The 11,614-nt window shown below is 41.7% G+C and overlaps 2 protein-coding genes across 2 annotated transcripts in view; both read right to left on the reverse strand.

The window, feature by feature from the left end:
- Window positions 1-11,339, reverse strand: part of LOC143484441 (uncharacterized) — a 57,057-nt gene extending 45,718 nt beyond the window's left edge. Inside the window, exon 1 of the mRNA XM_076983157.1 lies at window positions 11,236-11,339. Within this exon, the coding sequence (XP_076839272.1) occupies window positions 11,236-11,329 (94 nt within the window). The 5' untranslated portion in view covers window positions 11,330-11,339. The remainder of the gene's footprint in view (window positions 1-11,235) is intronic.
- Window positions 5,016-10,106, reverse strand: LOC143484417 (uncharacterized). The gene is made up of 2 exons (XM_076983113.1): window positions 8,546-10,106; window positions 5,016-8,468 (listed from the first exon to the last, which is right to left on the reverse strand). The coding sequence occupies exons 1-2, from the start codon at window positions 9,740-9,742 to the stop codon at window positions 8,442-8,444; spliced, it is 1,224 nt and encodes a 407-aa protein (XP_076839228.1). The 5' UTR covers window positions 9,743-10,106; the 3' UTR covers window positions 5,016-8,441.
- Window positions 11,340-11,614: the final 275 nt, after the last annotated feature.

Raw genomic sequence — 11,614 nt, forward strand, 5'->3', positions numbered from 1 at the left:
ATAATTTAAAATAAATAAGGAGATGAAATAAGAGAAACAGCAATACATATGCGGCTAGTTTGCAAGCGCAGACATCACGCAGAGCACAAAGCATGTAACGGCCAGAAATATGTGTACTGTCTCTTTAAGGGAGCGAGTTGCGTGCGCGTATGGAATATTGTTGTTTTTTTAGCTTTCTGCCGAGTCAGACCACTGCTCTTTATTTCATTTCTGTAAGTAACGCATTAAATGAGATTTGGACAACTCACCAGTTCATGCATGAACAGTGAAGTATTGCTGGAGCCCAGGTTTATTTTGGTCAACCAGCAAATAAACGGACTAAGTGGAATACCACCAGCACGAGTATTAAGGTTGAACTAACTCCGAAAAGCAAGCAATATAAGCATAGAACTAGACTGAATAGATCTGTTTTTATGGATCGGTCACATTGTCACCGATACCCGATCTAGAATTTTTTCAGATATTAATATCGGAATCGGTGCATCCCTACATGTGCACGTTTTACTTTCAAGCTCCGCGCCCCCCCTGCAATAGCTCCGCGCCCCACCTAGGGGGCGCGCCCCCCACTTTGGGAACCACTGAATTAGGTCGAACAGAGGCGGTGCTTGTATTAGACGTCACAGCGGTCAAATGACCCGCGCTTTGGCACTTCTAGTGTTAAGCAGTAATATTGTTTAGACATGTTTGAACCAATCATTCATGTCAATTGTTTCTCTCTCTCTGAATTACCAGCTCTATGACTTTGGACTGACACTGGTGCACATTTTAAATCTTGCTATTCTCAGGGTGTGAGATCACTCAGTGCCCACAGCATTACAGTCAGGATTTGGGATGTGATTCCAACACACTGTGTGTCACTATCAAGACAACTAATCACTTCGCAGCAGGCTAATGGATGGCTGGTTTGCCTTAAGGAAATTTTCAGTTTTAGTCATTCTAATGAGAATTCTAGTCATTCTAATGACAATTCTGCACTGTAGCATATCGGTTAGACACAATGACATTACATTAATTAATAAAGTGTTAAACCAGTAATAAATAAGTTACCAATGGATAATAACACATTAAAGTCAAGTTTGTTATATTATGGTATACAACTGAGATCAAACTGTATTAGTACATCAAAATTGTAAAGCGTTGAGGACTGTACCCACCGTGGGGTCAATAGAAATGGGGTGAAGTGAAGTAATAATAAGAGTGGCTACAACGGCTTCCGGGTTGGAGAACGCTGTGCGCGTCTGGCTGCCGCTTCCTCCCGGTCTCACTTTCTCATTACTTTCTTTACTTTCTCCTGTATCAAACCTATGGTTAATTGGACTTCACAATAACTACTACTGCCTATTTCCAATCGGTGGACTTGAATCCTTTGATATCTGCTGTGTTCGCGCCACCCTGTCTTCAATCCAGCTCCTGTGCTGGCTCCCTCACCTCAGTGCTGTGTTGGGAACTCGAGTTTCGACTGTAGAATATGAATCCTGCCGTGTTTCTGCTCTTAGTCGTCTGCCTTATTGGATCTGTGGATGTAGTCTCAGCTTTCCATGGGACGGATGGGCAAGAGTGTAGGATTGTATACACATCCGACGATCTGCGCTCTCTCCGCTCGCATTACCGTCTGGACTCGGACGTATACAACTACTGCCGCTCTGTCGGACTTAATCGCCGACCGCGCTACATACACCGATCAAGTAAAACTCGACCTAGGTTGCTCCAGCTATCAGCCTGTATCCCAGTTGTTTGGACAAATGGCCGTGGCTACAGGAAATATAAACACAGCCGTGGAGTCGACACTAGCGTTTTGCGCCCTGTCCCACAAGCTACTATCTCATCTCAATCCTCCGATTCATCTGGTCTGTTTAATCTAGCTTTATTTAACTGCCGTTCGCTCACAAACAAAGCTACTCTACTTAACGCCTTAATTGAACATAAGCAACTGGATATGCTGTTTCTCACGGAGACTTGGCAGACACAGGGGGACTTTATGCTCCTAAATGAAGCTTCTCCTCCTGGATTTACATACTTTTGTTCGCCTAGACTAACAGGTAGAGGTGGCGGGCTAGCTGTCATTTTCAACAAGAAGGTGAGACTAACTCTGCTTAAACTACATGAAGTCTTTGCGTTGGAATATATGGCTTTAAAGGTGTCTGGCTTGTCCACTGTGATTTTACTGTTGATATATCGCCCACCTAAACTGTCCACTGCTGACTTTTTATCTGAACTTGGTGAACTTCTTACCATCGCTAGCTCCAAGTCTCCATCTCTGGTCCTACTCGGAGACTTTAATATTCATATGGACACTGTTTCATCTTTATCCACTGAATTTTTATCTCTGCTCAAATGTTTTGATTTAACTCAGCATGTAGATTTTCCCACACATAATCAGGGCCATATTCTTGATTTAATTTGTTCTGCTGGATGTACTGTTAATAACATCTCTGGTGCTGGCTTGGGTATATCTGACCACAAAGTTATCACTGCTGGCCTCTGCCTGCCTATACCTAAGACCCCCTCTAAAATGACAATATCCTTTCGTAATCTTTCTGCTGTTGATACTCTCGCCTTCTCCAATCATCTCAACTCTTCTTTATTCCCTTCGATGTGTAACATATCTAACGTTGAGGATGCTGTCTCTTTGTATAATGATTCTGTCTCTGCCATCCTCAATACACTCGCTCCACTTAAGACGAGGACTGTACCATCCACGCACACTTCTCCCTGGTTCACCCCTGAACTACACATACTGAAATCAACCGGCAGGCGCCTTGAGCGTCTCTATAAAAAAACAGGTCTTCATGTTCACGCTATGGCCTTTGCTGAACATATGCTCACCTACAGATCTGCACTACAATCTGCACGTTCTCTGTACTACTCCAACCTTATACACGGCTCCAGACATGACCCTAAACATCTCTTCTCTATTGTCAACAAAATATCTTGCCCTCCTACTCACACAGTCTTATCCTCTCCTGAAATCTGTACTTCTTTTCTCAACCATTTCCAAGATAAAATTACTTCCATTAACAAAGGTTTTCCTAGCTCACCCTCCCCTGACTTCTCTTTCTCCCCTCCCAGTCCTATTAACACTCTGTTTTCTCATTTCTCTCCGGTTTCTGTCAGCAACACTGCCGAAATAATTTCTAAGTCCAAATCCTCATCCAGTCAACTTGACCCCGCCCCAACTTCACATCTAAAGCTCTGTCTCTCGGACATAAGTACTCCTATAACACATATCATTAATCTCTCTCTCTCCACTGGTTATGTTCCCTGTTCTCTTAAAACGGCTGCTATTACTCCTGTTATTAAAAAACCTTCTCTTGACAGTTCTGATCTACAATCCTACAGACCGATTTCCAATCTACCTTTTATTTCTAAAGTTCTTGAGAGAGCTGTCGCCATACAGTTACAGGCTTTTCTCACCACCAACAATCTCTTTGAGACATTCCAGTCTGGATTTCGTCCCTTACACAGCACTGAGACTGCTCTTCTCAGTGTTTTGAATAACCTGCTCCTGTCCTCTGACTCTGGGCGTGCATCTGTCATTCTTCTCCTTGATTTAACTGCTGCTTTTGATACAGTTAATCACAAAATACTCCTCTCACGTCTCTCCAGTTTTGGTCTGTCCGGCACTGTCCTCTCTTGGTTCTCATCCTACCTTACTAACAGATCTCAGTTTGTCAGTATAGGAAAGCACAAATCTATTTCTGTCCCAGTCACCCAGGGAGTACCACAGGGTTCTGTTCTTGGTCCCCTACTATTCATTACATACTTACTTCCTCTAGGTAACATTATTCACTCCTTCAACATCAACTATCACTTTTACGCGGATGACACACAGCTGTATCTGGATCTCCACCCTTCTGACTCTTTCCCTCCTACCATACTGCTGTCCTGCATTCAGGAGATAACTCACTGGTTAAACAATAACTTCCTCAAACTAAATCCTACTAAAACTGAGTTCATGATCATCGGCACTAAGTCAGCCATCTCTGCCCTCTCCAACTGTAGTCTATCTGTTGATAACATCCAGGTTGCCCAGTCTTCTGTTGTGCGTAACCTAGGCGTTTCATTCGACTCCTCTCTCACTTTCATCCCACACATAAACTCTATCCGTAAATCTGCTTTTTTCCATCTCCGCAAAATTGCCAGGCTCCGCCCCATACTTTCACTAAAAGATGCCGAAACCCTGGTACATGCATTTATCACTTCCAGACTAGATTACTGTAACTCCCTTCTTTATGGTCTACCTGCTAAATCACTTCGCCCCCTACAACAGATACAAAATTCTGCAGCCAGAGTTCTAATGACCACAAAGAAATCTGCACACATCACTCCTATCCTCCATCAGTTACACTGGCTTCCTATCTCTGAACGCATTCACTATAAAATCCTACTCCTAACATTCAAATCTCTGCATGGTCTTGCACCCTCCTATCTCTCCAACCTTCTCCACCTTCATACCTCATCACGTCAGCTCAGGTCCTCTAACCTAGGTTTGCTCTCTGTCCCACGACACAGACTCTCTACTATGGGTGGCAGATCATTCAGTGTTGCTGCCCCCACCCTCTGGAATTCGTTACCTCCCTCTATTCGCTCCTCTGACTCTCTCTCTACTTTCAAAACTCAACTCAAGACTTTCCTCTTTTCTCAATATTTCCGCTCTTTCTAAGCCCTGTATTTTTCCCCTTTCATTTGTGTACAGCGACCTTGGGTTTGAGAAAGGCGCTATATAAAATAAACATATTATTATTATAATAATGCATTTTATTTAATGGCGCCTTTCTAGCACCTAAGGACACCGTACAATAAAAGACAATCATAAAATTAGACAAAGGAAATAAACATTAAAGATAAAACTAAATTAAATAAAATATTCCAATCAGGACAGAGGAAATTTTATAAAGAAAATGCAATTTTAAACAGATGAGTTTTGGGTCTGGATTTAAATTCTGTGAGTGAGTCTGTATTCCGGAGTGCAGGTGGTATGAATGAATGAATAATAATAATAATAATAATAATAATCTTTATTTGTATAGCACCTTTCATACATACATGTAACTCAAAGTGCTTTACAGTATAAATAAAAGAAACATTAAAAGGAGATAAGACAAAGACAAAAAGACAAAAAGAAAATGTTAAAAGAAATTAAAGATAAAAATATTAAGATAACATAAAAAGTAAAAAGTGAAGTAAGATAATAAAAAGTAAAGTAAATAAGATAAAACTATTAAGACAGAGTTTCTTAACTAAAAGCGGATCTAAACAGGAATGTTTTGAGACTGCTCTTAAAACTATGCAAGGATGAAATGCCTCTGAGCTCTTCAGGAAGAGAATTCCAGAGCTTTGGGCCATAGTGGCTAAAAGCACCCTCGCCAATCTTTAATCGGCTTTTAGGAATCACCAGTAGATTACTGTTTGAAGACCTGAGAGACCTGACTGGAACATATCTAACCATCATTTCACTTAGGTAAAGAGGGGCAAGACCATGAAGACATTTAAAAACCATGACTAGAACCTTAAAATCTATTCTAAAGCTGACAGGTAACCAGTGCAGTGAGTGGAGTGCAGGTGTAATATGATCTCTCTTTCTCCTGCGGGTCAGAACCCTTGCAGCCGCGTTCTGAACTCGCTGTAGGTGCGAAATAGAGCTCTTTGGAAGAGCAGATAGAACAGCGTTACAATAATCTAGCCTTGATGTGATAAATGCATGGACAAGTTTTTCACTGTCAGCAGGAGAGAGCATATCTCGGACCTTAGCGATGTTTCGAAGATGAAAGTAAGCTGTCTTGCATGTAGTCATGATGTGTGATTTGAAGCTGAGCTCATTATCAAAGGTGACGCCCAGGTTCTTAACACATTGTCTGGCTTTCAGATTCATTTGATTTAAATAAGTCTGGACATCATTCCTTTGTGAATCACTGCCAAGAACAAGAACCTCTGTCTTCTGTTTATTTAACTGCAGAAAATTGTCAGACATCCATGTCTGTATATCATCTATGCAGTCAAACAGTGAGCAAATTGATTTTAGGGCTTTAGGTTCTAGCGAAATATAAAGTTGAGTGTCATCTGCATATTGATGATAACTAATACCATGTTTATTAATGATGTGTGGTAACGGAAGCATATATAGGTTGAATAGTAACGGCCCAAGAATTGATCCTTGGGGGACGCCACAAGTTATTTTTTGACGTCTGGAGGAAGAGGTACCTAATGCTACATAGTAATCACGCCCAGTTAGGTACGATCTAAACCAGTCTAAGACTAAGCCACTAAGGCCTACCCAGCTCTGTAGTCGATCAAGAAGTATTTCATGATCAACGGTGTCAAAAGCGGCGCTTAAATCTAGCAGAAAAAGGACTGAGAGTTTGCCTGCATCCTTATTCAATCTCAAGTCATTTACTACCTTAACTAGGGCTGTTTCAGTGCTGTGGAGAGCTCTGAAACCAGATTGAAAAGTGTCATTTATTTGATTTACTTTGACATAGTCATTCAACTGAATTGACACTACTTTTTCAATGATTTTGCTAAGAAAGGAAAGGTTAGATATAGGTCGATAATTATTAAGAATTGTGGGATCAAGATTTCTGTTCTTTAATAGTGGTTTAACCATTGCAGTTTTAAAAATTTTAGGGAATTCACCCAATTGCAGAGACTGATTAACAATCGTTAGAACTTCATTTGCTAATGAGCTCAGAACCTGCTTGAAAAAGCTTGTTGGTAAAGGGTCCAGTTCACAAGTAGAGGATTTTAGTGATGAAATCACATCAAGTAGTGTTACCATGTCAACTTCTTGGAAATAAGACATATTAAAGTTAGGCTGAGTAACTGATATAAGGGTTGATGGTCTATTAGTGCTTGTTGCTATGTTCTGCCTTATACTAGTAATCTTGTCCCTAAAAAATATAGCAAACTCCTCACATTTTTCAACTGAAACAGTCTCAGGGAAGCCACAGGAGGTGGGGTTTACTAGCTGATCTATGCTTCTGAACAAGACAGCTGAGTTATTATTGGATGAATTGATTAAGGTAGAGAAATAGTTTTTCCTTGCTGATTTCACTTCACTGTTGTAATTCTGCAATGTTGTTTTATAAATATCAAAATGTACTTGCAATTTTGACTTTCGCCAACGTCTCTCAGCCTGCCTACAATCTTGCCTAAATTTTACAATAGATGGAGTGTTTCTCCAGGGCATCTTAATTTTACCAGAGATTATTTTAGTTACCTTTGGTGCCACAGCATCAATACAGTTCCTAACTCTGTGTGTGAATGTTTCAACTAGCTCATACCCATTTTCTGAGAGGGGAGGGAGGGACTGTATCATGTCTGTGAAGGCCACGGCACTGCCAGCACTGAGATAACGCTTGGTTATTGTGCGCTTTTCACTGAGTGTTCTAGTAGATAATGACATGTTGAAAAATACACCAAAATGGTCAGAGATTGCAACATCAGTAATTTCAGTATTATTAACCTCTATACGTTTAGAAATGACCAAATCTAAAATGTGGCCATGCTTATGAGTTGGGCCTGATACATGCTGTATGAGATCAAAAGAGTTAAGCATCCTCATGAATTCTGAAGTGATTGGATTTGTGGATATATCCATGTGAATATTAAAATCCCCAGCAATTAAAACATAATCAAAATCAATTAAAATCCTTGAAAGCATTTCTTCAAAATCTTCAAGAAAATCTGCATGTAGTCTGGGAGGATGATAGATAACAATAAAAAGAACTGAATAAGTACTGTTGAGTTGCACTGCCAGATATTCAAATGTAGGATGTTCCCCTAATGAGATCTGCTTACATCGGAATGCTTTATGGTAAAAACATGCAACACCACCACCTCTCTTATTTACTCTAGAGACATTAAAATAGTTAAAGTCGGGAGGTGAAGCTTCATTTAGCACTATTGCTCCATTGCTATCAAGCCAAGTCTCTGTTAGAAAAAGAAAGTCCAGACAGTAATCTTCAATTAATTTAGCTATTATAAAAGACTTGTTTGTGAGTGAGCGGACGTTTAGTAAGGAGACTTTGAAGACTTGATGTGTTTGATCAGCATCGCTTACATCACTTGTGCATTTCACTGGGATCAAATTTTGTTTGTTACAATGTTTTGTACCCTTATGTTTTCTTTTGATTACATTTTTATTTCGATTCTGAGAGCCATGCCACCGGCTATTTAAAATAACTGGAATGTAGCACTGACTAGGAGCATGGGTTCCAGCGTGTCAGACCTGAGAATTCACTGAGTGTGCAGGAGAAGTGGGTGAGTTCCTGCAAGACAGCAGACTGTAGTGTTGCAGAACCTCTTCAATCTCCTGGAGTTTACCTCTGAGACTGTGGACAGATTCTCTGACAGGAGATGGTGGGCTCCTTTGACTGACATTACTGACGTTACTGCTTGCGGTTTGGTGCAGATTCCGCATGTGAGTGATTCCATACATTAGATTATCCACAAGCATTTGAGTCCCAGCCCTGTTAGGGTGAAGCTGATCAGGTTTAAAAAGCTCAGGATGCCTCCAAAAAATGTTGAAATTGTCAATGAAGTTTACCTTCCGATGTGCACAGGCTGTAGTGAGCCAGCTGTTTAGAGCCAGCAGTCTGGTAAAGTGACCACTGCCTCGACGTGCAGTTGGTATCGGTCCAGAAATGAACACTTCACACTGGGAAAACTCCAGAATGTCGAACAGATGGTTAAAATCCTGTTTCAGTATCTCAGACTGTTGTTTGTAAACATCGCTAGAGCCGACATGTACAATCAGTCTTTCCGTAGCTGGATGGTCATGCAATATGTGTGGAATCATGGGTATCACTTCACAGACAGTAACACGAGGAAAGCAAAAGACCTTAATACTGTTACTCCATACATCTCTGATGACTGAGTCCCCAATTAGCAGCGTTTTGGGCTGTGGCGGTGTTCCTCGTCTTCTTTCACCATTAATGCCTCGGCGGCTAACATGGTTAGCATCCCGATGGCCAACATGGTTACCACCCCGATGGCCAACATGGTTACCACCCCGATGGCCAGCATGGTTACCACCCCGATGGCCAACATGGTTACCACCCCGATGGCCAACATGGTTACCACCCCGATGGCCAACATGGTTACCACCCCGATGGCCAACATGGTTAGCATCCCGATGGCTAACCCTCTTAGCATGCTTGTTAGCATGCTGCTGGCTAACACAGTTGGCAGCCTGGTGGTTGGTCCGCGAATGGCCAGAGTTGTTTGCAAGCTTAGCAGCCAGACTGGAGTCGGATCTCTGATGCTGATTGGGGTGCGTTTGATGTCCTTGATGTCCTGGAGAGGGAGGCAGTATGTTGTGATGAGACTGCTCAGTTTCTGCTACTTCAGTTGAGGCAAGAGCTTCATATCTGTTATCGAGAAGAATGTTCTGTTCTGAAGATTGCTGCTTGCCGCCGCTGCTGTACTGGTTTCTGCTACGTTCCTTCCCCCGAACAAGAGTCCAGCCCTTATCATTGTTGTTGTTAACAGGATTAGGAGTTGAGGCCAAGATGAGCTTAGGCTTTGCCCCCAGTACATCCCAGCGACAATGGAGAGAAACGTCTCTTTCTTTGCCAGTCACAGGGACGGTTTTGTCAGCGGTTTGTGTGGCAAGAATCGAGTCCAGATATTCTTCCTCCTCCCTTATAGAATGTAAGGTATGGATTCTTTCCTGAAGTTCTGCAACCCTCTGAGACAGTTTGATACACTCAGAGCAAATAGATGATGTGGAAGCATGAGCCATAATCGCAAAAGCACCGGGCACAAGGCTCAAATATCAAAGTTAAAAATCCAAAGTGCAAAAATAACACCCAATAAGTTCTGGCAGGTATTTCACAGCTGAAAACAATATCAGCTGCTGATAAAACAGTGCACAAAAACCACTCACAAGGATGAGGCGCAAAAAACAGTTCACTCGCAGTGTCGGACTGTCGAATGTAAAAATGCTAAATAATCCTTTATAGATGAATGTAAAAAAGCTTACCAAGTGAAGTAACGAGTAATGGATCCTTTTAACTTGTAAAAATAACTTGAACTTGTAGATATAACTCAAATAAATGAAAGGACAGGCAGAGCTGACAGAAAAGCGTCTGTACAGGAGGAAAGCAGGAAGTGAATGAATGAATGAATCTTCAACTTATATAGCGCCTTTCTATATACCCAAGGTCGCTTTACAATTTTAACACAGGTACAACCAATCACACTCCGGCGAGAAGCGGCAGCCAATTGCGCACAGCGTACTCTCCCGGGATCCACAGCCCCCTGGGGGACTGAATGGGGTGCAGGAAGGGGAGAGAGGACAGACCCTAGTGGCAGAGCACCATCAACCACTGGGCATACAAGCACACACACTCAGACAACTGCTTTTTATTGGACATGAAGGGACAAAGACACACACTCAGGGAGAATTTGTCGGGGAATCAGGGACTGCCAATTTACCTAATCTCCATGTTTTTGGACTGTGGGAGGAAACCGGAGGCCCCGGAGGAAACCCACAGAAACATGGGGAGAACATGGAAACTCCACTCAGATAGGGACTTGAAACCAAGACCCCAGGGCTGAGAGGCAAACGTGCTAACTACCAAGCCACCATGTTGCCCATAGGTGGTAGTAAGTTCCAGAGTTGGGGAGCAGAGCGGCTGAATGCTCTGCTCCCCATAGTGACAAGATGAGCAGAGGGTACAGTTAACTGTATGGAAGAAGAGGATCTGGGAGTACGGGAAGGAGTGGAGTGGTGACAATGCGCACTAAAATAAAGGAACTAAAAGCATATGAATCTAAAACAAATAACCATAAAGCAAGGGAGAAAAAGACACTGAAGACAATCAATACGAAAATGAAGAAACTTAACGGTAGAATACACAAAAGACATAGAAAACTCAATGTGTGAATGATGTCTGTGGCAACAACGGTGAAAAAATTAACTGAAAACTCAAAAGACACAGAAAACTCAATGCATAATGAAGAAATGTACACAAACAAAAAACGTTTTTTGTAAAAAAAAAAAAAAAAAAATGAATAAAAGATGCCATGGGAAGTAGCTGGTTAGCTGGCTGATGGCAGAACAAACCCTTCCCAAACTAAACCCAAACCCACAGAAGTAACATAGAAGGAAAACTTGAGACACCAGGAAGCCTTGAAAACACAAAAAACAAAACAAGTGTGGAAAGAGCAAAAGACCTGACCAAGGAAAAATTGAAAAGCCTTAAAAAATGTATAAGGTCCATGAAGACTTACCTGAAATGTTGACTTGCTGAGTGCTCTTCAGGTATGAAACCATAACTTGCGTGAAGTCTTTTTGTGTGATAACAGTAATTTCTTCAAAGACCATGTCCAGCCCTTCAACACTATGACAGCAAAATGCAGACCTTGTCAGCAAATTTTACAATCATCCTGATGTTTACAAATTCAAAATAACAGCAATGACCAAAAACAGCTAGGACGTTGATTCCTTCCATAATAGTGGGACAAAACAAAACAAATAAAAAAAACAAATGAAGTTTAGACTGCTGCAACAATAAAGATTGACACTCACATCACATGGTAGGCAGCGCAGTCGGCAAATGATGTTGTTTTTGTAAGCATCTCTACGGTCAGACTTGGGAGGACAGGGACA

This window comes from Brachyhypopomus gauderio, chromosome 20 (genome assembly GCF_052324685.1).
Source record: "Brachyhypopomus gauderio isolate BG-103 chromosome 20, BGAUD_0.2, whole genome shotgun sequence".
Classification (NCBI taxonomy): domain Eukaryota; kingdom Metazoa; phylum Chordata; class Actinopteri; order Gymnotiformes; family Hypopomidae; genus Brachyhypopomus; species Brachyhypopomus gauderio.